General features: G+C 41.7%; 1 protein-coding gene across 3 annotated transcripts; it reads left to right on the forward strand.

The window, feature by feature from the left end:
- mtss1la (MTSS I-BAR domain containing 2a) lies at positions 1-27,894 on the forward strand. Of its 3 annotated transcripts, XM_041997043.1 has the most exons (16): positions 1-603; positions 3,473-3,534; positions 3,636-3,709; positions 19,279-19,363; positions 19,571-19,662; positions 19,754-19,828; positions 20,266-20,274; positions 21,833-21,990; positions 22,080-22,187; positions 22,590-22,687; positions 24,155-24,287; positions 24,924-24,998; positions 25,213-25,368; positions 25,697-25,873; positions 25,991-26,156; positions 26,434-27,894. In XM_041997043.1, the coding sequence occupies exons 1-16, from the start codon at positions 535-537 to the stop codon at positions 27,225-27,227; spliced, it is 2,331 nt and encodes a 776-aa protein (XP_041852977.1). In that variant the 5' UTR covers positions 1-534; the 3' UTR covers positions 27,228-27,894. The 3 variants fall into 3 exon arrangements, with proteins under 3 accessions (XP_041852977.1, XP_041852980.1, XP_041852979.1); XM_041997046.1 differs by lacking the exon at positions 25,213-25,368; XM_041997045.1 differs by lacking the exon at positions 20,266-20,274.
- Positions 27,895-27,973: the final 79 nt, after the last annotated feature.

The following is a 27,973-nucleotide window of genomic DNA, read 5'->3' on the forward strand; positions in this document are numbered from 1 at the left end:
ATCGTATTACTGGAGACTCCAGCTCCGAGACATCTGCTCCACTAATAACAACGGAGCGCGTCCCCTACGACCGATCCCGACTCCTGTCGTGCCCCCTCCTCCTCGTGCCCTCCTCCCCAGGACTGTGTGCTCTCTCTCCGTTATTTGTGGTAAAGCGGTGGAGATGAGGAGCCACCGTGCATGTGCTAGCCACGTTTCCCGGCTGTAGTCCAACCAAGCGCCGCGCCTGCCTGCTCCATCCCCCCCGAGCCTCCGAGAGGCGAGTAGCGGCGGCGGAGCGAGCAGCAGCCCCCGGTGCCATCGAGCAGCACCCCTTCTTTTTGTTTGTGCGCTCCGCGAGCTGCTGGCTGGAGGAACTGAGCGGCTTCGCATCCTCACGTCTGCTGGCAGCGTTGTTGTGGGAGAGGACAACGAAGGGCGGATGGGCATAACAAAGATATACATGTGTCTTGTTTGAACAAACTTGAACCGGAGGATATTCTGTCTGATTTTTTCTTTTTTCACAAGATTTTTTTGTTGTTTGTTTTGGAGACCATGGAGTCAGTGGAGAAAGAGTGTGGAGCGCTGGGTGGATTATTTCAGGCCATCGTTAACGACATGAAGGTAACGCACAGGGAGATTAAAGCAGACCGGGGTTTTATCTGACCTTTGTGGTTGCATGGTGGCTGATCAGACGCATATTTTTTTACTGCCTTTGTCTCTTTCACCGGGTCCTCCCCCCACATGCTACACCGCTGCAGGACAAACTGAGAGATGAAACATGTTTCTCTTTGTGTTATTTGCATAATATGCAGCAGGTCAACGTGTCAACCTGTTTGCAACTGATTGCATGGATGGAGGCATCATCAGGAGAAGATAATCATAATAGTTTAATCACTAAACTGCTCAATGCATTTGGTTTAGCGGTAAAGAATAACACCATAATCAAACAATAGACATCAAGTAGTTCATTTTAAAAAGAAGTATAAAAGAGTAGATAAGAGTAAGACAAGGTGTGCAAATAATTTAATATCAAAGTGACTGCGTGCCATTTGACCCCAGACAACTGTTTCCTCTTTATCCTGAAGGGAAAGATGTTCTGAAAGAAAATAATAGTTCCATCACCCCAGCCTTCTTAATAGAAACAGGCAGGAAAAATTATTGATTGTGCTTTGTGATACTTGCCCCCTTGGCAGGAAATCACTTCTTTTACAAAATGTTGCCAAGTGCACATTTGAAGCTTGACCTCAGTCATTAAATGACTCGCCTTGCAGCTAATTTTTACAAAACATTTGCTGTTTGCTTTTCAAGATAGTTTAATAGCATTTTTTTAGGCAGAAACTGGATGACTCCCATCATCTATCACTTACATTCAAATGTGTGTGTGTGTGTGTGTGTGTGTGTGGTGGGGGGGTTAAGTCAAGGAAGTTGTACCAGGGTGGTCTGTTGTTGTTCATGACAACAGATGGAAAGTGTGAACACATCCATCAGGCCTGTGGGCAGCTCCCAGTCCTTACATTGTATGGGGCACTCATGGTTCTTACAAAGTGCTCATAGCAGCAAACAAGTCAAGCATCAGATTGAGCTTTCAACCTCACAGATTTCTGATCGATTAGATGGCTCATACGGCCATGGTGCCTTTTGACAGACTATTTATGGACTCTCCTCATTTGTAAGGCTCCAGTGAGATCAGCTTTCAGCTATTGGCAGCGCTGGTTTGGTTTCATACATTTCCCTTTTGTGTCCCCTCACGCAGCACCAGAGAGAGACTGGGGGCTCTTAGAGAGAGACAGTCTGTGTATTGATAAGCAGTGCAGATGAATGAGGCTGAAGCCCTTAGTCAGCACAGTATCGATGTCCACTGTCTGAGACAGAGATCTGACCTCATTTCTGCCTCTTTGCTGGGCAATGAAAGCCTGTTAAAGCAGCCTTACCCCCCTGGAGCAACGCAGCAGCATGTAGCTTTCCTGACTGTGAACAGTGCTGGAGCTTAGTTGTAACTGATTTGCATAATGCACATATAAAGAACTTAGATTGTGTTTCTTGTTTGGTGAAACACAGGCATGATTTACTGGTAGAAGCTGTACCTGTTGGTTTTATAACTGTCTGCCAAAGCCACAGGAAAAGAAATAATTGAGTAGGAGGTGTTAGAAAAGAAGGCAGAGAAATGATTCATCTGTATTAGATCAGGAATCCAGAGTTACATCAGCGGTTAGATCAGATCTGAGTCGTACATTGTGGTTTAAAGCCTCCGTGTGGGGCAAGGTTATCACTTTTTAACTGTTCCTTAAGCAACACTGCCTACTGGTTCTCTTCTTAACCTCACCCCAGAAAGACAGACCTCTTCCACATTCTGTCTTTCCATTCACCCTTACCTCCCTGAACTTTGCCAGGTGTGGATGAAGATAAAGAATGTGTACCCCACTCCCCTAAGATGCTGTGCACGCAGCCCTCTTTACCCACTTCTTCACCCTCCTCCCTCAGCTGTCTTGGCAGCACATCCCTCCTGCCCCAGGGAGTTACTAACCACACAAGCTAATTAGACACCTGTTAAAGTCAAGTACAAACAGCGCGGCTGTGACGCTCCTGGCTGATTTTTTGAGAGGATGGCTCTTGGATCACCATCCAAAGCAGAGGCTTTACCCAAGAGAACCTGGGACTTAACCTCTGTCATTCCCTGAACGGAGGTTATGGGAGAAGTGATGAGGAGCAACTCTCATTCCTGGTTTCACTCTGGCTATATATAGTCAGGATGTGTAACCCCCTTTTGGCTTGTATCCATCAAAAGAGGCACACAGGGGTTATGCCTTTCCTCTCCTTACTCCAGGGCTCAAGTTCGAGCTTTAATGGGATCTAGCCTTTGAATGTGTTTTTCATGTTTGCCTTTTGCACTGATAGCTTGAGGCAGTGTGATGATCCAGCGGTTAATCTAATCCAGATTTTTCAAAGACAAGCCTGTGCTACCTCACATTAACAGTTGTGCTATGAAGGTTTTCGTTGGTCATTCAGGTAACAGGAGTTTGCAAACTTGTAGGATTGTAGGACATTTGAGAGAGGATGGTGCCCAGGCTGGTAGATAATGATACGAAATAAGCATGACAAACTTTTTAAAGGCATGACAGAAATAAACAGTTTTCAAACTTCAAGGTAAGAAGCCAAGTTCTCTTTGACTTATTGCAGCATTAGTTGGATTTCATTCCAGAATTAGTTTTTTTTGTTTTTTTGTAACTCTAAATCAAACTTATATATTAATAACGAATGATTAGTCATTTAAGTTCAAGTTTGTGTTCTGAGGAGCTGTGGGTGTTAGCAGGAATGACTTCCTTTAATCAAGTCACATCAGACATTTCCCCCACTTAGAGAAAACATGCATCCTCATGTTTGTATGCATGCTGTATGTGTTTGTATGTGTGTTTGACAGGATGTGCTGTTGTACTTAAATGTCCTTGGTGAGCTATTTATTTGACACAGCGCTTTTCCTTTCTCTTATCAGGGTTCTTACCCTGTTTGGGAGGACTTCAGTGCCAAGGCCACAAAGCTGCACTCTCAACTCAGGTAAGTGTTGGTTCTAACCTCAGTGAGGAAAATTCTTGTGCAATAGTTACAGACTCTTGATGCAATCAGTGTACAGTGAACACATGCTGATGTGTTTGCAGGACCACAATTCTGGCAGCCGTGGCCTTTTTAGATGCCTTTCAGAAAGTGGCGGACATGGCTACCAACTCCAGAGGTAATACAACTGTATAATTCATGCTCATGCAGTGTGGAGTTGGGACTCAGAAAGTGCTTGTGGGAAGTAAGGAGAAAATAAAATTAAATCCACCACTTTTTATTGAGCAGAACAGCTTTTTTTTCTTTTTTCTTTTTTTCTTTACAGGGTGTTTAGCATTTGAAAGTATTTATGCCTCTACTTAATCATGATGAAGTTCTACACTAGTATCATATCTGCACATTCAAATGCAGAGTTGTCTGCACCTTTTATCTACTTGTTTAAGTTGAGCAAAGGTTTATAGCAAGTAAGCAATGATTCTCTTTCAGCTATGTTTTATTTTTTTCTCTTTGGTTTTCTACATGAAACTGTGGATGTAGCACGCCAAGTATACTGAATATTGATTGCTTTCACATTCTTCATAAAGTGGACACTTGGTGCAACACTCTTGGCTTCATCTTCCCATCATTTTACAATACTAAGATGACCAAAGTGGGAGCAGCCATTGGTGGGGAGGCGTCTCAAGGAAATGAAAATCTGGGCTTATTGTTTGTCAGCCTTAATGAGGTCTGCTGATCTGCTTTCTCACCCTGCTAACAGCAGCAGGGCAGCTGGCCAGAGGGGCAACCGATTAACACAGATTTCTTTGGAGTTGATGGTCGAGAGCAGTATGTAGGTCAAAAAAATCCTACTAACTCGGACGCGCGTGGAAAGGCTCCTGACATGAGCTCAAACGCAATCGCACAGGCGCTGAAGCAAACACGAGGACACACATACATATATTCAAAGGGTGACAGCTGGTAGCCAGCTAGATGACCTAACAGGTCACATACCAGCATGCTTTTAAAGATTTTCGTACCAGCACCGCTCCTTATTGACCACTCGCAGTGAGAGAAAATAGCCGAAGTGGTATTTCTGTTTAACTATTGAAACACAGTCACCAGTTTATCACTCTCATACTCTTTGCAGTAGCAGTGGAGTTTATTGCCATGGTGATATATCAAGCTACCATAAATGACTCCTGGTGAGAATGCACTGAGTTATCTTAGATGAAGCACAGTAGACATGGGGCTTGGGTCAACTTACAGCTGGCAGCCTGTTTCAATAAAATGGGGGTGCACACCATTGCAAGCCAAGACATCAAAGGAAAAGTGCAGCAAAAGAAGTGCAAAGAGCAGAATGATAGATGACCCAGAGAGAGATGAGAGAGATGAACAAACTGACTTCAGCAGCCATAGGCTCATAACGTCCCTGTAAGTGTGTCACTCATACACCCACTCCCTCTTCTGCTTCTCTACGAGCGACATTAACTGAAGGATTAATGTCATCTGTCTCATGCTTCAGACTGTATCAGCAATGACAGACTTTTAGAGCAATTAAAGAGGAGCTAATGAAATATGGCTTAGACTCATGTTAAATTTCTGATGGACAAACAACTGAGAGGTGATATTCAAGACTCAAGAACTTTAATTGTTATGCCACAAATGTTTTCATATGGAGTGGAATGAAATTGTGTACTGAGGTCCGGATGTTGCAGACAATTACGACAGCGTAAATACGATAAAATAAATAAGATATGAATAAATAAAGTAAGTAAGAATAAGAGTTTAAATAATAATACATAAATATAAATACATTGTAGTGGCGTATCTGTGTGTAGGGTAATCGTAGGGACCCACCAGAAGCTGGTGGTTCTGCTCCAGCCTCCTGCCTGAGGGGAGGGGAGCAAACAGAGTTTGTGTGGGCTGGTATTTTTGTCATAATAAAATTGCCTCACATTCATTAGTTTCTAAATGCACTACAGTACAATAATTCATAGTAGTGTTTGACATACAGTATTGTGTTAGACTTTTAAGGCTCCTGTGTATGGGGTATTTCCCTCTCTTGAATAAAGAGTGTAATAGTTTAATTTGAGAGCAAGAGTTCTTGTTTTCACGCTCAAATATCATATTGCTCTCACACTCAAAAGTCTCGTCTTGCTCTCAAATATATTGTTGTCCTTTTCAAAACTCTGCAGCTCTTGGTCTTGTTCCCTCACACTCAGACACATTCTTTGCTATTTTTTCCTGTCTCTTGGTTTGTGGAATGAGCTGTCTGTCAAACGTCCTCCAGCCAATAGAACAGTAGATATATGCAGACTGAGCAAATACTTGTCACCGTGCACTCAGAAAATCGGTACTTAACTGGGATCATCAGTAAACATGTATGGCTAACCTAACCCAGCAATTTCTAGTAAGCAGTATGTTTTTATTATGCTGTTTTTGATACATACATTTGTTTTTTTTTGTTTTGGTTTGGTTTTTTTAATGAAAGAAAAACACAGAGACTTGCTAACTCACAGTAAAAGTACTCATTTAAAAATGAACTGAACCTATACAAACGCTAAGGAAATCATAACCTAAGACATGGATATTCTGCTTTTCCCGTACTATAGAATTAACCTACAGTAAATTAGCATGCACATGGAGCTGATCATCATTCTTATAGGTTTGTTAAAGATGCACTAGTATTATCACAGTGTACTACTCATAGTGTTGAGTAGCTGAGATGCATTACCATGTTGTCAGCCTTGCTGCACTTTGTCAACTAAATAAAACATTTCAGTTTATGTTTCTAACCCCATTACTCCTACAGGATCTGCTTCCACGTCACATCTTGGAGGGATTGTTAAACAAAATCAAATACATAGTCATCCATCCTGATGTAGATCTTTATTATCTCCACTTTATGTGTTCTCACAAAATCATCTTAGCTGTGGCAGCAGCTGATCACAAGGATTTACCAGATGCCCAATGAGTTATATTATTACTGATATTTGTCTACTTTTAAAAGTGGACACACACATACACCCACCCCCACCCCCAGTAGAAGCCAGTATTCAATTAGCTGGAGGATGTTTGACGGACAGCTTATTTAGCAACCCAAGAAAGAGGAAAAATATCCAAGAGCAGAAGTTCTGAGAGCAGAGGATGTGTCTGAGGGAAAGAGACCAAGCTTGAGCGCTGGAGATTTGAACCTGCAACCCTAAACTTGAGAAGAGGAGCAGAGCTCTTTTTAAGAGGACTTTTTAAGTGTGAGTTTTGAGTTTTGAGTTTTGAGAGAGAGCAAAATGATATTTGAGCATGAAAACAAGAAATCTTGCTCTCAAATCAAACAATTATGCTCTTGATTAAAGAGGGAAACACCCCCATGGCCTGGCACCAGAGGTCACAGCGGATGTGTGAGGCTTTTACTCCACTGAAGTCATGAGGTTGCCAAAGTTAAATTTGCATGTCTGAATCAGACTTGCTGATTAACACATTCACTTTCTTATCAAATCACAAAACACAACTAAAACACAAAAATGTAACTTTATTCCTAAGAAAACTGAAAGAATGAATGTGGGTCCATTAAAGAAGGTTCTTATATAAACCTTACTAATGTTTAGAGCTTAAAAATAGTTTTTAGAACTTAGACTGTACTACCTTGTTTATGGTAACTAACTTTATCATATTGATGTTTGACTAATATTTTCATATTGAAAAATGCTACTGACCATTGATCATTGAATCAATGTGTTACACCCCTATTCGGAATGAAGTTACACATTTATTGCAAGTTTGTGAGCGACTGAAGTGCATCAAACAGTGTTACACACAGAGAAATCTGCTGAAGCATGGACACACGCTACAACATTTTATGGAACTGCATGAAATGAAAGAAATCTTCAAAAAGCAAAATGCAAAACTGTGCTAAAAATAAATAAAAAATTAACCCTTGGGGCCATTCATTCTAAATAATCAGATGAACAAGCAGAGGCAGAGTCCTAAATCAAATCAAATCGTTCAGTTCAACGATGCTCTGGAGTGCAGAGGCATGCTAAAAGGAAAGCCACAAAAATTTCCAATGCAGATAAAACTATTTGATGGCACTGTGTGCATTTTTATTTAGCATTTTACTTGGCCAGTACATGTTTTGGTTAAAATAAAATCCTTTCACGTAAGATAAATCTTTCCAAAGTTACATATAAAAAAAGTGTTGGGTGGTGGACATGCTGCTACACCCAGTCCAAACACAGTGTTGTTCTCCAATTCAGCGCCATGTATATGTCAGAGGCATCCTTCAGCACTCTTGTAATGATAAAAAACATAATCCTAAAACAAGTTAATGTAAACATCATGCCTGACATGTCGTCCCTGGAGAGGTATGAAAGCCTAAGGCCTTCCCAACAGGAATCCACAAACCAGTGGGTGTGGGCAGGATATTTAAGGATTTTTGGGCACTAGAGGCTTTTATTTATAGAAAAGGGGTCAGAGAGAGGGGTACTGCATGCAGGAAAGGGCCCTAGCCGGACACTGGATATTTTTTTGAGAATGAAGGAGGAACAAATTGCATCCTTGGTTTAATGAGATCAAAATTTCACACTTATTATGAGTTAACTTTGAAAACTAATTCCAGTCATCCCCAGCTATTTGTTTTTATCAGCTATACTTGGCAGTTGTTGCCATGGGATGGTAAACATATAAAATAAAATGGTGACCATACACATGACAGCCTCTCCAGAGATTTGTGATGCCACGATTGCAATAGAAAATGAATCGATCTCTGTGAATCCTTCTCATGTAATTATGAAAACTTCACTACATCTTTGGGTAGAAAAAGTAGTTTGTCCCAACACCACTGGAATTATGTGACTTCTTTCTTGTCAAAAGTGCATTCAGGTTTTTGTAGATTTCCAATCCTAAATTTCTAAATCACCCACAAAGCTTGAGTCAAGCCGCTGGGATACACTTATAGTGCATCTGAGAGCAGCAAGTCTATAGTGTCAGTGGAGAGAAAACCTTGTTACCTTAGTACACCTGTTGTGAAAGACCAAGCTCTTTTTACCATGTAGTCCTGCTGGAGGTGAAACAAAAGAAGTGCCTTTACAACCAAATTGAACTTATTTAGCTGCTTCTCTGATTGACAGGATCAGTGGGATGACGAGTATTCTGGAGATACTGTGAATAATGTATTGCAGGTGAATATTTCAAGTCTGGTTGGACTTAGCAAAGATCTGTGGTTAAACCTGGAGTGGAGTTTCTTTTGTGCATGTGTCTTTATTTACTGGACTGACCTGTGTTCAGTTTTGGGAAAAGCTGGAACAGATTGTTCCCAACTGAAATGAGTTGAATCAGGTAGTCATTCAGAAGCTGCAAAAACTTGAGAAACACTGCCTCAAGTTCACTTATTGATCTCCAATTCAAATAGATGTGGTCATACTTAAATGAATTATGCAAAGAAAAATAATTTCTTTGCATTTTATAAAGGCTTAAAAAAAAGAAAAACATTAAAATTGCAGCTTTAAAAAACCCTGTAGGGACTAATATTATACTTGCTGCAGCACTGAGCTATTTTTGCCAATGTAACCACGTTACCATTCTAGCGTTTAACACATCCACCATTGTGGGCTAGCGCCACAGATGAGGGGCAGCTGCCTTCACTGTTATTACACAAAACAAACTATTTGAAGGCATAACTTAGACATGTGCCCTAAAGATTTCACCACAAACTAAGAGAATGTTAAGTAATCATTAAGTGGATATTACTGTAGAACCTATATCTTTTTAATTCTGTTAAAAATAAACCATATTGTGCTGTTTGTATGTGCTCTAAACTAGAGCATCATTGCATTTCCATTTCTCCTGTGGGAGCTGTTTTAGCCTGCACATGCTTCAAACTCTAATTAATTTGGCAGGAGGAATGTCGATATTTATTGGAACTGGCCTGTGCAACACAGGAGTGACCTCTGACCCTCAGGCTGCCGGCTTCACGGACATAGTTCTGCAACTTTGACCTTCAGGCAGCTGCAATGTTATAATGATATTTTCTTTAAATAAATCCCTGTGCAGATGTCGTGCTCTTTCCACTTTTGTTGGAATTGTAATCTTAATAACTCAAGACTCCTCAGGAAATGCTTGCTCACCATTTTCCAAGTCTCTATTTCTGTCCCTGTAGCTGTTTCTCTTCACTCTCTGGATCTTTTCCTTAATGTGTGTGTGTGTGTGTCTGCCTGAGTGATCATGTTTGTCTCAGTGTCTTCGCAGCCATATAGGGCTGATTTCTCCACAGGAGGCGTGCCCTCGGCTGCGAACTGTTGGCCGTCATCTCTGTCAACCCGAACCCCTCTTGTGTTTAGGGACGAGCTGCAGCTGCTAGAGCAGCTGGAGGTTTCTTCGCATTCTTCTTCGTCCTACTTTAATCTTACCTTTAACACACTTACCCTGTCACCTCTTTAACTCTCACACTCTCCAGACTGCACATGCTTTCCTGCTCCTTGGCAAAGAAAGCAACATTTCCCTTCATTCAGTACTTCTTGATAGATCTACGTTGAGAGGGCGGTGAATGAGAAAAAGATTTTATGATTTTCTGTCCTAATTGCAAGTGGCAACTTCTCTGATAACTATATAACGCGTGAGATCATCCGCTCTACCTCCACCTGACTCAACCTCTTCTCTGTATCTACCTCAGTATGTGTTGCTGCTCAGACTTCCTCCCGCCCACGTAGTAAGTTTTTAGAGTTTACGGTCATGGCTGTGGCGTCAGCGTCTGTGTTTTATGAAGCAGCTGTAAGAGCTGGCTGCCAGCGTCTGACAGCGCTGTTCCTTCAAGCTGTGTTGATGAATCCATGTCTGAAGACACGAATGTCTCTGTGAACTGGAAGCTCACATCTGGGTTCAGTAAACGTCTGCTAGCCACAGAGATTGCATTAGATGGCTATATTTTGAGAATTTAAAGCTTATAAAGATAGATGTTTCATGTTTGAACACCCATCTTTCCTGTGACTTATTTTGAGGCCCTTTAGCTCTGGACCAGTCATCCTAATGGATTTTGCTGTATTGTCTAGTCTAGACTTTATTCTTTGTGAGGCATTCAAGAGGAATAGAAAAATAAAATAAAAATATGTGTATACCAGGCTGGATGACAATGTGTTTTTTCCCCCCATTTTTCATCATGGGTGATTTGAATAGAGGTCAAAGAGCTGGTGGTCCAAAGCTAATGGTGCATGGGCAAATGACATACTTTTTTTGGAGAGTGAGGTGGGTCTGATGGGGGAGCTGACCTGGATGGGGGTGGTGGTTACTCTGGGATTTCCACAGCTCTGGGTATCCAGGATAGGCAGAGGCGTTGAGTTAATCCTCTTAACCCCACCCTGTAACACACGGACAGAGGCTGCCTTTGCTTCCCTTCCTCATCAGCTACCCCCAGCTTTAAAAATTCACACTCGGGGATCATTGGCCAGACTACCATGCTCTGCGAGTTTGTCCTCACCAATGAAGACTTTGTCTTTACATCAGCGCACCAGAGCCTGTTGAGTTCATGCACCATTACACACATACATATACACACACGAAGGCAAAACATTCCTGTGGGTCACTTGCAAACCCTTTCTGGTTTCTCTGTCTTTTCCCTCTTACTTGTACAGCGCTCACAGAGTGGAGGTATGCTTGTAGATCAGTGTGTCAGCGAAGCAATAATCTGCTTGGCTGATGTACTTCTCTGGGTTGGCAGATGGGGCGGATATCCCTACCCGCCATCTGGACACCCTGGCATGGATGAGATGCTGTTGTGGCCTAGTGCTGAGCGAGATCAGGGGATTACCGTCTTCTCCTGCTATCCCACCAGCACAGCTATTTTAACGAACATGTCAAATAATGAGCGTGCCCATGTGATCCGAACTGACATCCATCAAGCCTGGCATTTCATGTCCAAGCCTGATATGAGCCTGTATTGTAATCTCTGCACCAGAACCAGGAGGTTACAATGTTGAACACGGGGGCTTGAATCCTAAAATAAGCTTATAGATTTGGAGTGTTTTGGATTATGTTCATGAAGTCATGTATATGAATGCATTAGTTTATATGTTGTGGTTTGCCGTGCCATTCTAGTGTTAGCATTTTGGCTCTTGTAGATATTTCATAACCTCTTAACATAAGGCCACATTAAGTATTGACAGAAGCCTCTTATTTCCCCTTCTGCTGTTTACCTTGCCTGTCAGACGGAGCTAAATAGTTTCCAAAACAGATCTTCATTACGTCTCTCTAGAGTTTATAGTCTTCAACCTCAGGAGTTAGTTTGGTCATCCAGCAAGCAAATGTTTTCCAGCCATTATGATGTCTAGATGTGAAAAGCAAAGGGTGAAATTGCTGCAGTAATGCGAGGAACAGATGAAGGGGGGGGGGGGGGTCAGCGTAATAACTGGAGAGAAAACAAATCTTTTGGTTTTGCATAACTTTCATTTTGAGGGCGAATGCCGAACGAAGGAGACAAACACGAGACTAGAGGGGGAACACTGTGTTCAGCTATATCCTGAACATGAACTCAGTGTCAAAAGAAGCGAGAGAGGGAGGGAAAATACACGAGACAGCCGGATAGAGGAATGTAAGGGAGGACTTAAAAAGAGGGAATGGAAGGGATATGCTTTTTTTTTGTGACTCAAGAGGGAAGATTGAAAACTTCTAGAAAGAAATAGCAGAGAATGGAGGATGTTACGTGGCGGCTGGTTGACATGAAGCAGATATATTTATGATAAAGTCTGCACATAAATTTGGAGCAAAGCGTAGAGTTATGTTTGAAAAGAACAGCTTCAGGTTAAGTTAATATTCGGATGCTACAGATGGAGGTGGAGTTGATGGAATGTGTAACAAAAGGATTGTGTGCAAATGACCTTAGCTGAGAAAGGAACAATTGAAAAGGTTGTAAAAAAGGACATCTTGAGTCATGATGTTAAGCTGACTCCCAGGTTTAGCTTCTTTAATGACAGATTCCCACATAGACTGTTAAGGATCGTTCTCCTGTGTAAAGATTTGTCTAATCCATCATCCTCAGATTTAAATCCCACCATAAGAGATGACTTCTTCCGTGTACTGTGCATTCTCTTGTTTCCTCCCTCTTCATCCTTTTGCCATCTCCTGTGAAAAGCACATCTGGACAAGGGGTGGTGAGTATTTTTAGCAGTATTTATGTCCCTGAACAGGAAGCTCCAGCAGAGAAAAATCACTTGTTTTTCTTCTTCCCCCTCCTTGAGTCTTGTCCTAATGCACACCAGAACATCAGGACCCACCGGGGGCTGTCTGTGCGTCGCTGGGTGTTTTCTGGTTGAGAGGTGAAACTAGCTGAGTGCATTGTCTGGTCAGACAACAATGGGATGAGTGTGTGTTTGTGTGAGAGTAAAACAATTGATCTGGAAGCCACTTCCTCTGCCTTTTAGTTGTATTGTTAGTGGTAACAGGAGACATTCCACTTTTACAGTAAGGAAGTGACACAAAGACTTGGAATGAAGTTTTGATTTCTTCTGCAGACACACATGGCACACATGTTGTTCATAAACAAACCCACGTTTGTTTAGGGTTAGGGATATTTCCAGCCTCTCATATGTTGTGATTTGCTTATTTTCTCTCCCTTAACAACCGTCCATCTATTTTCTATGCTTTTATGTTCGGATTAGGGCTGGAGCCTATCCTGGCAAGTCGTCAAAGCTCACAATTATAGCTACGGTCAATTTAGAATCACTAGATTAATTTGGAAGGAGGACATTAAAACTCCTAACATAAAAGGCCTAAACTCAGGCCTAAACTGGGGATCTTCTTGCTGTGAAGCAACACAGCACTCCTCACCTCATTAATGTGCCTTTTAAAAAGGAAACCAGAAAGATTATTTTAGGCCATGATTGGATAAAACTTGTCTAGAAGATTGTGATTTGAAATTTTCATCATGTATGAAATGTAAGTTGTTTGATTGATAACCGAAAAGATCAGTTAATAATGAAAACAATCCTGAGTATAAGTCTCTTTTATCTGTTTCTCTACACACACCAAGGTTTTGATGTTTTGTCTTCAATCCTCTTAAATAGCTCCTGGGGGGAAAAAAAAAACAACAACAACAAAATTGTTTTATCAGCTTAATATTCTCTTGTTTTCCCATAATTTTTTAAAGTAAGATAAGACTTTATTTGTCCCACAGTGGGGAAATTCACATGTCAGAGCAACTCCAGAAGAATGGTACATAATGAAAACAAAATTAGAATAAAGCAACACGGCATAACACAAAAATCAAAAACCAGAATTTCTAAAGGAATTATTTACAATTTATATAGATAATAAGAATAAAATAAACTATAACTGGCTCCTGTATCTGGTAAATTGTAACTTGATAGTTGAATAATTGACTTATTGACAAGTCTAATTGTTGAAGTATGAAGAGGGTGAGAGGGGGTGGTCATGATGGATATCAGCCAACATCCTCCTCTCATTTACCACCTCCACTGAGTCCAGAAGGCAACCCAGTATGGAGCTGGCCCTCCTCACCAGCTTGTTTTGCCTCCTCCTGTCTCCTTCAGTGGACAACCCCCACCCTTAACACACCACAGCATAAAAAGGAGGCGAATCAACTGTGTCATCATAAAATATCTTCAAGCGTCCTGCACACTTCAAAGAACCGGAGTCTCCAGAGTGGGTGGAGACAACTTCTTGTACAGGACGTCCGTGTTGCTGGACCAGTCCAGTTTATTGTTTAAGTGAACACCCAGGTACCTGCAGTCCTCCACCATCTCAAGGTCCAGTACCTTGATGTCCACCAGAGCAGGATGCGATTTTTTTCCTTTCTGTAATCAGTCACCTTCTCCTTTGTCTTGCTGGTATTTATGTGGAGTTTGTAAGTTCCACACTAGTCAACAAAGTCCTTGAGGAACTTTCTGTAATCCAGCTTGCTCCCCTGTGGCACTTAACCGACAATGGGAGTGTCATTAGAAAAACTTATGGAGATGGAGTAACATGTGAATACAAAAAGGGGCCAGCACTGTCCCCCTGTGGGGCCCCTGTGCTGCACACCACCACATCAAAAACCAGTCCTGGAGCCGTACATGCTGTGGTTTGTTAATGAGGTAATCAGTGGTCCATGCAGACAGCTGAGGGTCAACTTCTGCTCCTTATAGCTTCTCCTTCAGCAACAACGGTTGGATTGTGTTAAATGCACTTAAGAAGTCAAAAACATGATTCCCACAGTGTTTCCAACACTCCCCAGATGTGACCTTTACAGAACCAGGAAAACGAAGTAAGAAAACGGCTGTTTTTAAGGTTCAGGCCAAATTTTAGGAATGCTTTTAAAACCAACATTTTACTTGGAAATATGAAAATGGGATTCAGATATCTGAATTAACAGACATGCAACCTTGTTATTGCAACTTAGACCTCTCACTATTGTTTGTATATGTTTTCAATGTCATGATAATTTATGTGTGTAAAGCAGCTGCCTCAGAGTACAGAGGAACAAGTTGTTTCTCTTCATTCAGGCGCAGTGTAAAAACACTCAGTCGTTGTGTGAAACCTGGTGAGAACACATCTATTTATGTGCACATAAAAACACAATGGAAAGAAACAAGGTCAGCGAGGCGTGTCTTATCATGCAAACATAAATTAGTTGCCCTATCTTTAAAGTGTCAGTAATTGTTTTGCAGAAATTCAAACCTCACCTTTTCTTAAAGATAATAATAATTACCTCTCTGAGAAATTATCTTTGACTCACTTTACTTAGTTTTAATGAGGTCAGGAGAAAAAAAAGCTGTATTTATTGTTTTCATACATAATTAGGAGGTGAAATCGATATAAACAAAGATTAATGTAAATATTGCTCTTATTGAAGCTGTTTTCCAGCTAAAGCAGTGTGATGTCTCTTGAGCTTTATTCACCTCATAAAATACAGTTTTCACCACTGTCGCACTGTGCTGCAAATACTTAGTTAGTTTCAATCATAAGCAGCTAATTTAATTCATTGCTAATTCTCTCATTTTCAAGTCGAGTTCAGTATGAACAAATCAACATTTTAAACTCGAGGGATTCTCCAGTTTCTCAAAAGACAAGCACCATCTGACGTCTGTTGTTATATAACTTGAATCATATCAGTGACTCTTTTCTTCCCCAATACATGTCCACGATCCATTGCTCTTCTAGATCAGTCTACTGCTCCCTAACCAGTAGAACAACGGGTTCTGCATTATTTATGAATCCCTGTATCCCCAGTGTGTAGCATCAGCATCAGAACTCCTGCTGTGCTTTGAAGCCTTTTACTGATGATGGGAAGTTGAGATAATTTGTGAAATTAGAAATTTCAGCTGCATGTTTGTAGTAACTAAATTAGACTAATAAAGCCCCCAAAATCAAAGCAGTTTCTTCTCATCCTGTTTTTTTTTCTCCAATTAAAAAGAAACTTATTGCAGTAGATTTACTCTCTCGAAGAACATTGGTGCAACATTTTGCTGTGTCTGTTACACCTGAAGCATTCCTCCAACACTTTCTCTCCCCTGACTGACTAAATTCACCTCCACCGCGGCAGTATTACCCTCTTTCATCCTCCACTCTCCTCCAATTCGATCCCATAGCCTCTTTCATCCATCAGTGCCCTTTGCAGTTTCCTTGCCAGATCACACTCTGCGTCACTTAAAAGGGTTGAGGGTGGATCAGACAGGGGGCTTAACTGTCTGTACCAGCTGCAGTCAGCTCCTAAGCTAAGGTACCAATGTGAGAAATAGCTGTTGTCCCATGGATGATGGAATTTCCTTAGCTCAGCTATGTGAGAGCCCAGCTAAATAAAAAGGACTTCATATTCCTGGAAGTGTTAACAGATGGGATGTTCTGTACTTTTCTTTTGCACAGTCCACACAAACACTTCTTTTCGACACAGGAAACAGATAGATGGAACTCAAAACCAGAGCTGAGTTCAGCTTTAAAACTGGATGTAGCGTACAAGTCTGGAGCTAAATCTCTGTCCAACTTGGTAGTCAAAGCACCAGTGAAATCTTAGTTAAACATCAGGGTTTGGATATTGAGTGAGGGAGATAGATAAGTTAATCTCCTATGTTGAAGACATCAAGGAGTGAGGCTTGTGGTAGTTTAGCTCCTGGCAGGAGAGCCCCCCGCTATAAAGAAGGCTAATTAAAACGCTCCTCCTTCCCCAAGGAATCTGTGTAGTTAATCAGAAGCAGAGCTCCGGCTGGAACCACTCACTAAACACTGAGGACCGTACAGTGTTGGTCCTGGATACTGGAGCTTAAGGTTCTCACTAAAACCCTCCATGTGGGCTTGACCCTCTCACCAGAAATCCCATGTACTTTTCAACACGCTCAGCAGATCTCATGGCTCTTTATGCCTGTTGAGCGTATACAGTGAGCCAGGCACCATCAGGAGCGCTCCAGTAATGAACATCACATTGCTGCACAGTTCAGTGACTCCCAGTTGTTTGTTTATTGTCTCAAGATATATGACTGGGATGCATAACAGCTCCCCTCCATCCTGGTTTTACTTCATTCATGCACATTTGGGTGTCTGCAAAGAGGTCAGCTCAGCTCCCTCTAAGGCCCCGGGGGTCCCACTTTGCTAAATAATCACTTCTCCAGTCTGTACACACTTGTAACCAGCCCTGAAACTAAAAAAAATTAATTTTTAACTTGGAAGAAATTTTATTTAAGTGACCTGAAATGGCAAATAAAATGGGGGGAAAAGCCTGATACCTCAAGATGAGGTATTCAACTTCAAAGAAAAATAGATAGACAAAAGAGAAGACACATCTAAATCTGACAAAATATTTGTCTTCCTAGCCAGTCTGAACCTTCCGCCTAATTGGTCACAATCCTGTGTGGCCATGCAGTGTGTCCCTGTACATCCGGTCGAGGCCAGAGGCCAGCAGGGCTTTTGGACATGGCCAGGAAGCCTCTGAAGCTCCCCAGGATGTAGCTGTCAGCTGATCCCCTTTTGGGAGGAGAAGAAGGAGAGGAAGAGGCGGGAGGACTAAAGTGGAGAGCAGGAGGGAAATTGGCAGGTGTGGAAGGGACAAGGGAGCAGGGGGCTCTCTCCCAGCTGACAGTGACATTGACAAATCTGTTGAAGAGATAAAAAAAAGGCCACAATGCTCCACCCCTGTCTATCTCCATCTCTCCTGTTGGCTTCCTCCATCCAGGAAGAGCTGATTCACAGCTGTGTACCCATTCTGTAACTCCTTTTTGAGGAAAAATGCATCAAATGTGTGCACATGCCCTATGTTTATGTGTATTTCTTACATATCTTAAGACTTGGTGTCATGTAAATAGTTCATGTGCTGCAGTTCTTTAACCTCCTAAAGTAGACCCTGGTCCAAAAACAATTTATTTATTTATTTTTTTTGTCTAAAACAACATGGCGATCAAACCCATAACCTAAGTTTACACTTAGAGTCATACATAAAAATATCAGATTGGGCCTTGAGAATTTTGAGATGGACACATCTTTTGCTATTTATAGCAAAAGCTCTGAACTAGGTTCCACATGTTATCACTTCCTGCTCATGTTTAATGCTTTTATGCAATATAGCTGGATGAACTTTCACTCTCCTCTTGCTTAGCGACCCAGCAAAGCAAAATGGCCCTCCCCTTCTCTCTTTCCAACACAAAAACACTAAAGTTATTCTACATGTGTTTGGAGAAAATGTCACTGTGAGATAGGGTCCAGATCTGCCACTGAGGGTCTTTGATCTAGTACAAGAGTAAGTGAAGTTGACAGGCAAATGACAGGAAATGGGCTTTGTCTTACAGAGTTATGTGATATTAACTGGAGACAGTAACCTAGTTTCTATATGTGATATCTGGAAAGGAGCACAGATCTCACTAGACAACAGTCGGGAGTGTTCTTCACACTGAGCCTCATGCCAGGCCTGCTATATTAGTTGTGTTTCTTTCTGATTTACTCTGCATCACTCTTTCCTCTTGTCTGTTGTTGTAGTGAATTTTAGAGCAGGTCTCTCTTTTTTTCATTCTGCCCCGCATGAATGGTGTTTAGGAAACGGAGAGAACAGGAAAGGCAGATCAGACAGGGAAGAATAGAGGGATATCCCCTTACAGGGTTCCCTCCTCCCCCCAGGATAGAAGGGGTGAGAACTTCGGAAAGGGTGTGTGGGTGTTCTTAAATCACACCACCTGTCCACATACAAACCAATGCACATGCCCTTCAAAAATCATTCATGAAAACAAATACAACCATCCATGCCTCCCCTCTATCTTTCCTCCTAAGTGTATGCAAAACATTCAGATTAGCCCTATGTGGCCCAGATTACAACAGGATCAGTGCTACCACATATTACACAGGCCTGTGAGCCATCAGTGAGACAGTGGGCCGGCCACAGCTTTAGAAGCTTAAGACCCCATTTAATTACTCTTCTGCAGAGAGGAAAAGTACAGTAACCATTTCACACAAGCTGGTATTTACACGGGGGGTGAGAATTATGCATGCAATCTTGAAGTGTCAAAGGGAAATGTTTGCTTTGTTAAGATGAGGAAAAGGATGTCTTCAGGCTCTGTGTCTCATTTGCTTTACGCAAACAAATGTGACATTTATGTGCCCACCTTGTGGATACAGGTGGTTCTTCTTTAGGCAAGAAACAAAACATTAAAGTCGATTTGAAAGGAGGGAATTGAAATCCTCCACTTGTGTACTCAGTCTTCTAGTAGAAAATGTTCTTTTTTTCTAAGCCAAAGCACATACTTGTGATTTGTAATGACAAACTCTTAAGTGTGGATGATAACTTGTTCTCTGTTTTATCTTTCCAAGGAGCCACCAGGGACATCGGATCAGCTCTGACAAGGATGTGCATGCGACACCGCAGCATTGACGCAAAATTACGCCACTTCACCAAGTAAAAGTCACTTCTACTTTTTTTTTAGTTTCCATTTTAATTTCTTCTCTTCTGTTGCTGTAAGGGCAATTTTATGTTTATTTAAATGTGCTATTATATTTCTGTTGACCTTCTGCTAACTGCTGCTCTTCACTGAGATTTTTGCATATGTTGCACCTTTTATTTGTGGATAACATTATATTTTTTTGTTTCTACTCGTTGCAAAAGTGTCCTCATGGACGGCCTGATTACGCCACTCCAAGACAGGATGGAGGAATGGAAGAAGACAGCTAATCAGCTGGACAAAGACCATGCCAAAGGTAAACAACCAGAAACATAGTAATAGAATCTTTTGATGCACAGTATTTGTTGGAAATGTATGCACTTTTTGTTTTTACTTGCTTTTTCCAGAATACAAGAGATCTCGCCAGGAAATCAAAAGGAAGTCGTTAGATACAATAAAACTCCAGAAAAAAGCTAGAAAAGGTAAGAAAAAAAAACTTAGAAAGCATGCTTAATAATAAAACTAATGAGATATTCATAATGTCATTGAAGAGTTCTCCACTCCCAGTTCATATGCTGTGGCAGTGTTTTCTAGAGAAACAGCGCCATCTGCAGTGCAGAATGAGAAATGATAACTGTGTCAAATCCAACTGAGCGGCACAATTTAAGACTCTTTTCCCAGCTTTGGATAATTTACTTTAAAAATTAACTTCTTTCTTGGCTTTGCTTGCATTAGGCCTGTACCACTGGTTTGAATTTACCTCCTTTCTTACTGCACCGATGGTTTTAAGCTAGTTATAAACATGCAATGTGCTGCAGTTTGATACAGCTAACCCTGCCTGTTCTTCTGTCTCTCCACCCCCCTTGCCTGTTACTGCAACCCTCCTCTGTCTTTTTCTGGCTTTTTACCCTGGCTGTAGAGCTTCTAGGTATGTCTACGGTTATTTTAGCTGAATAAGAACTTCACATGCCAGTTTTCATTAAAACCATCATTAGATCAACCTGCCAGTCAGAAAAGCACTGTGCTGTCTTAGCATTTTTGATTAAAGAGTGGAATAGTTTAACATGATGCATATTGTGTCTGTGTAGTAGCTAAATTATTGCTGCCAGCTACTATTTATTTGGGCTAAGCTAAAAAAATACATGATCCTGACTGTGTAAAAGAAGCAAAATCTACCTACAAGCCGTCCAATTCCCCCATGAAAAACAAAGTCCTCTGCATCTGTGCTGAGCTAAGTGCACTGACAGCTTCATATATAGAGGGTACCTATGAAAAAAGGCATTGCATTAATAACTTTTCTTCAAGATGGTAAATTTATGTCTTCCATTTTTTAAACTACAAATGCACTCATAAACATCAATGATAAAATCAGTAAATAATGCATTGTAAGTAGCTGTCCCATTAAGCATGACAGTTTTATAAGCCAACAAAGCAGCTGAATGCTTGTCACACATCATTAACCGATCTTAATGGCTCTGGATTTCCTGCTGCAACATACCAAAAAGTAAAAAAAGAAGAAGATGTTTGGTCACATTTCTTAGCTTCTTGTAAATTTCCCTTGCTTACAAACAGTCTAATAGGCTTGTTTCAGTTGAAGCCCTCATATTTTCCAAATGTTTTTTAAAGAGTACAACATTTATGACACTCTATCTGTCAGATAAACAGTCATTACACTGATAATAGCTTCTTTGTGGTGATGGCATTTAACTTCATGATGATGGCTGAAGGCTAACTCTTGTTTTCAAGGCAAACTGTCACATCATTATAAGATTTTTCAGTTAATTGCGCCATCATTAAACACAGATGTTGCAAGCTTAGCTATTAGATCTGATTTGTGGTTTCCTGCTTGTGAAAAAAAACAGCTAGTGTTGAATAATTTTATTTCAAGCATTTGCTAGCATGCCAATACACAGTTTCAATCTGCTCACATCAGTGTAACTCATTAAATATTCAGTTTTTATTGCACATTCAATGAGTTTATTAATGGAGAGTCAACTAAAAATGCTAATAAGCAGTATGACAAAATGACTGGCAGTGTGTGTCTGTTTAAATCATGTAATTAGAGCAGGAATGTGGCGCCTCATTGGTCATCTTCATCCCATCCTTCACTGATCATCTAATGTCTTTCTGGTATGCAGTCTTGTGTAACTGAACGTTGTGTTTACATCCATTTCAGGGTCTCCACATCAGTGTTGTTTGATAACATCCTTCAGGGTCCTCTCATTTCCATGTGCATGAACCATTTGAGTGTAAAGTCTGCCAGTGCGTTGACCTCTAAAACACAGCAGCTTGTCATTATTTGTGCTAATCATCTCTCATTTTTACCCTTTCCCTTCACTCTGACTCTTCATATCACTTCTGTAATTACCATCCACCCCTTCAATTCTCATTTCATTCGTCCTCCTCTCCTCTTTGTTTACTCAACTCCCCTCTCCTCTGTCCTCCCATCCTCCATGGCTCCTTCCTGCCTCTGTGTGTCGGAACAGGCCGGGGAAACCTGCGCCCTCAGCTGGACAGTGCCATGCAGGACGTCAGCGACTTGTACCTGCTGATGGAGGAGACGGAGAAGCAGGCCGTGCGAAGAGCGCTTCTGGAGGAGAGAGGCCGTTACTGTTCATTCATCAACTTACTTCAACCTGTGGTGGTGAGCAACATGTAGCCTAACTATATATCTATAGAGCCCCAGTGTCTTCTCATAGAAGTTTTATGTGATCCATTCTGTTTTCCTTCCAGAATGTGGAGATTGCCATGTTGGGAGAGATAACGCATTTACAAGCCATTGTTGACGACCTCACTGTGTTAACTGAAGACCCACATAAGCTGCCCCCGGCCAGCGAGCAGGTAACAGGAGTGTACTAATTCTGCTGATGCACTTTAAAACTCACTTCCCCACAGATGCTCAGGTAATTAGGATCAAAATTGAGATTCTATGTCAATGACAAAAATAAGTCTAATTAAATCCTGATGCTAAATCCTGAATTTTTTTACTTCTCTAAATATTCATTGTTATTCAAGAGAGATTTACTCTCCATCCAGTTGTAATAAACACCTCTTAAAGTAAGAAATGCGTACAGTCTACAGCCTGTGAAAGTTTCTAAAAATACTCCATGTTGAATAACCTCTACCTCAAATTGCAGTACCCTGCAGTTTTAGGAAATAATCTTGTCTACTTCTCAGTTCCTGTCATATATAAAAGCAGTGTTTTCTGTGCCTATTGTTGCCACTATGCAACAATTTTTGCAGGTTATCCGAGACCTGAAAGGCTCTGATTATAGCTGGTCCTACCAGACCCCTCCTTCCTCCCCAAGTAGCACCAGCTCCAGAAAAAGCAGCATGTGCAGGTAAGTGTGTTCACCTGGTTAAAACACCTCTCCAGGGATGATCAAAAATACATTAAAAAAGTACTCTACTGTGACTAACATCTTCCAGTATGCTATTTATAGCTCTTGTATGTGCCATTAATGATGGATTTTGTTGATGCTGGAGCTGTTTTGAACAAATACACATGTATGTTCTTAATATCAGCCTGCCCAATAACAAAGTGGCAAAGAAATGAAACTTTTGAAGACGTGCACTAGTGTTAGAGAGAGATACTTTCTGCAAAAGCTGCCTAACTCCCAGAGACAGTCGACATGCAGTACCTGAGGTTATCTTCCCAGCTCCTCGGCTCTCGCTTGTGGCAGATTTGTCATTCTCAAGCTTCTTACAGCCAGATTACGTTGAAAGCTGTCAGACATCACAGCCTGGAAGCCACCAGGCTAAACAAGAACTGAAAATCCACAAATTCGTAAGGCGAATGATGATGGTTCAACAGTTTATTTATAAATATGCGATTCTAGGTCAAGAGAAAAATCTGTCTTTAATTATAAATACTTCTTATAAGATGATAGCCCTTAAGAGTTTAAGGGACATCATCCTGCTTTAGTGTTACAGTTCACATCAGAGCACTTATGATATTTGTTCCAATTAACATCACATTCTATTTTTAAGATTCTTTATTTATTCAAATCACTGACAAATGTGTGGCTGGAAAAGATTTAGTCATAAATCCTAATTAGCACATTCATTTTACAGGAAAGCAAGACTCGTATGGGAAAAGTTTACACCTCCTGAATGTCCTTTTCTTTCTAATACAACCCTTTGATTAAATTTAGTAGTAAAACAACTGCATAATAAAATAAAAAGAGTCAAAGGTTTTGATGTTACTGTAAACTTATTTATCAGAAAAGAGAAGAAGACTTAAAAACGTTTATTCAGTTTGCCTATTTAATTTGGCATTCCTCCTTAAGCCCTCCCCAATCCTAGAGAATGAAATTGAATGAGAAATGATAACTGCAGATATATTCCAGAGGGAGATGGGGAGGAGGAAGTGTGGAAGAATACTGCATAGCAAAGGTGAGAAGCACAAGTTGCACATTTGAAAATATGTGTGGGTGACAAAGGGAAGCAACGCCGAGCAAGAATCACAAAGCAGGAGACGAAAACGCACAAAGGCAGCTCTTAATCTTCAGAAGGAAGGAAAATCAAATAAGGAATAATGTTTTAATGCTCTTTGATGCACTTAAATTAAAAGAATGGCACCATTTAAACGGCCTTCACGCTCACAGCTTTTGTGATCAAATTTTCATTTAACCTTTCTGTTTTTGCAGACGCTTCCACACAAATCCTCCCCTGAAAAAAGGAATTAAAAGAAGGAAAATAAATAAATAATTGAGATCAAACAAAAGGATAAAAATATAACAATATTAATTATAATACTATTTAATATGCATACTCAGATTTGTACTGTTGTGATATCCTGCCAACAGCCTGCTCCAGATGCCCTCAGCAGGAGCCCATCGGCTCAGCAGCGTCTCCTCCCACGACTCCGGCTTCGTTTCCCAGGATGCCAACACCCATTCTAAGCCTCCGTCGCCCATGCCCTCTGATATCACCAGCCAGGTAGCTGTCTCAGCTGTGATTCTAAATGCTCTTCTTTTATCAGAAGGGAGATAGAAAAACAGAGATTTTTATATTCCAGCAAAACCAGGGGCAAAGCAGTCTTTCTATCTCCAGGGAATCCTCAGGCATTAATGCTTCAGGGCACAAGGACAAAGCAATAACGCCACTTCTTTGACAAACTGCATGTACAATAAAACACTGTCTCCAATCTGCGTTTTCATGTTTGCATTTCATACACAAATCCCTCATCTCAGCAAGAGCTTGATAGTCAAACTGAGCTTTTCGTTTTTTCTTTAATAGAGCCTTATCATTTGCAAATGTTCAGTTCATATCCCACTAGACTGATAAAGTTTTTCAGACTCTCTTGGTCTGACTAGATTGCAGTGTGCAGAACACACTCAGCAGCACACCAACTGATGCAGTGTTCCTTTTCTGAATAAATGATTTACAGTTTACTTTAATTTTGATCTAGTCTGTAATCTATAGATCCCTTTAAAGAGGGAGGAGGAAGTCCTACTCTCACTCGCTTATCAGGACTCGATCTCTCCCCTCATCCTATGACTCTCCCACACCTACATCCTTTTCCCTATTTCCTGTGGAACTCCACTGTACTTGACTCCATCTTCCCTTTCCCAGAATTCAACAAGCTCAGCCTCTTCTGAGGCTTCAGAAACCTGCCAGTCTGTCAGCGAGTGCAACTCTCCTACAGCGGTTAGTACTGCATGCATCTCTCACCAGACTACTTGCCTTGCTGGGCACACACTCTTGCAGACATACACTCATGCACGCTAATGTGCAGTGCTTTCCCCTCATTGTTATCTTTAGCTTATCTGTGGGCTTTTCATGACAGCCGCAGTGCAGTTTTGTCGTGGACTATTCATGGATGTTGAGCACTCTGACTCAGACTTGTCTGTCCATTCCGCAGTTTGGCTCATGCTCATCCTTCGGTACCTTCCGCCCTGCTTTCTCTCACACTGGCACCATCAGACCTCTATCTGTCATACTTCCTGCGTCCCCCACATTTAACCACTCCCCCGGATCCAACAACCCCTCACCCACATCAAAGGTTCCTAGCTGGAAGGTTTGTTTTTAATTTGCAATTTTTAGTTTGGGTTCTCTCTTTTAAAACTTTTGTTGCTTCTTTGCTTTTTGTGTTTTATTGCTGTCATTGACATTCCGTGTAGATTAACCTCACAATCACCATTTTGCTATTGCCCATCAATCTCAGTTGAGATTTACTGTAGCACATAGCCATAGCCTATTCCAGTCTGCACAAATCTGCACATGCATCTAACCAGATCACGAGCCATATCGGCAGCTCCTGCATTTTACTAAGTAAAACTGTTGGGTGGCAAACACTGGAGATGCAAAGTTGGAAAATGGTCTGATTATTCCATCTGCTGCTGCAGGACTGGGCCAAGTCGAGTTCCTGTGAGCCATCGTTGGCCAGCACTCTGCAGCGCAGGAGGGAGCCTGTGGATAAGATGAGAGAAATGGAGGCTCCACCCAGTCCTCAGGGATACCGCGGGGTGCAAGCAGATGATCCGCACCGGCCGAGAAGTGGACCAGGAATTATTACAGCAAAGGTAAGAGGCCTCCTGGGAGTGAAAATGCGAGTAAATTAATTCAGAGGCAGTGAGGATAGCACTGTGGTGTATTACATTTTGAATGTGTCCTCATCTGTATGTTTTTCTGTGCTTCAGCATGGAGAGCCTCTTTCACCAGCAGCCAGCACTTTAGCCATGGTTCTGACCAGAGGCTTGAGTATGGAGCAACAGAAAAGCAGCAGGGACTCTCTGCAGTACTCCAGTGGCTACAGCTCCCAGACCAACACCCCCTCCTGTTCTGAAGACACCATACCCTCACAAGGTAACACTCCTTCCGCACAGCCAAACACTCCTTCAGGGAGAAACACACATGACTTACATGCACAGCTCGTCATTTCTACCTTGTTGTTTCTGTTCCATTCACTGAGAGTCAGCAGTCTTGTGATTTAAGAAGTGTGGTGCTAATTTCCTAAAGTGATTATTGTGAAATACATTACAATATAGGAGCTGCAATTTGACTTATGAAAACAATTGTTAGTATTTTTATCACACAGTATGAGGAGGAGAAAAAAAATCTGATGATTCATTGTTACTTCCAGGTTCTGACTATGAGTGCTACTCTCTCAATGGCGATGCTGACAGTGAAGGGCAAGCAGACTTTGACAAGTCTTCCACCATCCCACGCCACAGTAATATTGCTCAGAGCTACCGCCGCATGATCCAAACCAAGAGGCCTGCAAGCACAGCAGGTATACCTGCAGGTAAGAGCCTGCAGGGAACTTCTAACGGTGGAGCCATTTCCTCTGGGACAGCCACTATTCGCAGGACGCCATCCTCCAAAACGGGTGTGAGGCGAACACCGTCCACATCTGGCCCTATTCCCATCCGGCCCCCTATTGTGCCGGTTAAAACCCCCACAGTGCCAGACTCTCCAGGGTACGCTAGTCCGTCCCATCATCGTACAGGCAGTGAGGAGTTTCTATATGGAGATGACCCATCGCCTAGTGATTACATGAGGGCTTCTCCAAAGCGGATGAGTCTCCCTGACACAGCTTGGGGCTATGGAGAAGGAGGAGGAAGGGTAGACAGGACTGTTTATACCCAGCAGGCCCCTGGCATGGCCGCCCACAGTGCAGAGGAGGACCCTCTGCTTGCTGCCAACCGTCACAGCCTGGTGGAAAAGATAGGAGAGCTGGCAGCCAGCGCCCACGCCCTCGGTGAGGGTCAGTTCCCATTCTCCAGCCTGCTACCAGGGGATCCAGCTCAGTGTGCACTCCAGGAGCCGTCCTCTGCGACTCAAGGGGATGTGGATATGCTGGTGACCATACGCCGGGGGGTGAAGCTGCGCAAAACAGTAACTGATGACAGGTCAGCTCCCAGGATCCTTCGGTAGTTGACAGAGAGGAGAGGTTTTGGGGTCGCAGCTGTAGTGCCCTAGCTTACAAACAGTGTGTTTGTAATTAAATCTAAGAGCACTCGTCTGACACATGAACCGAAGCACAAGTAACAAAGAGGATGTTACGTGTGGTGAATAAAGGCCAGTCGAGTACGGAGACTGCAAACAATGTCAAGCCCTTTCATGTTATGTATGTATTGCATTATTGATTGTATTGATTACATACAAGGTAATCTTTTTTTTTTTTTACTATTCTGTTTTGTTTGTTTAGTTGGCTTTGTGACTGTGCTCCTTCTGCTCCCTGTGTGACCAGTAGTTTCAGTCCAGTTGGCCAGTTTGTCCCTGTGGACTCTCTAAACATCACTCTGCTGGGGATTGAATGCATTGTGTTCTTCTTATTGCTCTTATGATTATCATGATACTGTGCATTTCTCTGTTAACGCAGCCACTTATAAGTGGAGATTGAAGGGCGCAGTGCTCTGTGAGCCTGTCAGTATGTTGTGTTCCTCATTGTTACTGTCCAAGTACGGTATTACTATTTCATTTAATGAGCTGGACAGCAGCTGTATAATTTCATGTAAAAATAGAAGCAATATGGCAGTGTTTGTATTGCTGTACTGTACTGTCAATATATTCTGCAATTAAACTGGCTTTTTTCTTTAAAACAACTTGTGGTTTCTTTTGATTAGTTTCTTTTAACGGAGTTTTTTACATTGGGGTTGTGATGGCCTTAGATTATGTCT

This window comes from Melanotaenia boesemani, chromosome 10 (assembly GCF_017639745.1).
Source record: "Melanotaenia boesemani isolate fMelBoe1 chromosome 10, fMelBoe1.pri, whole genome shotgun sequence".
In the NCBI taxonomy this organism is placed as follows: domain Eukaryota; kingdom Metazoa; phylum Chordata; class Actinopteri; order Atheriniformes; family Melanotaeniidae; genus Melanotaenia; species Melanotaenia boesemani.

Excerpts from the sequence above, each read along its gene's own strand:
- mtss1la (XM_041997043.1), top strand. The coding sequence starts at position 535 with ATGGAGTCAGTGGAGAAAGAGTGTGGAGCGCTGGGTGGATTATTTCAG. Across the intron at positions 19,663-19,753 it reads GGACAAAGACCATGCCAAAG|AATACAAGAGATCTCGCCAG; the intron begins GTAAACAACCAG and ends TGCTTTTTCCAG. Across the intron at positions 22,188-22,589 it reads TGCCCCCGGCCAGCGAGCAG|GTTATCCGAGACCTGAAAGG; the intron begins GTAACAGGAGTG and ends CAATTTTTGCAG.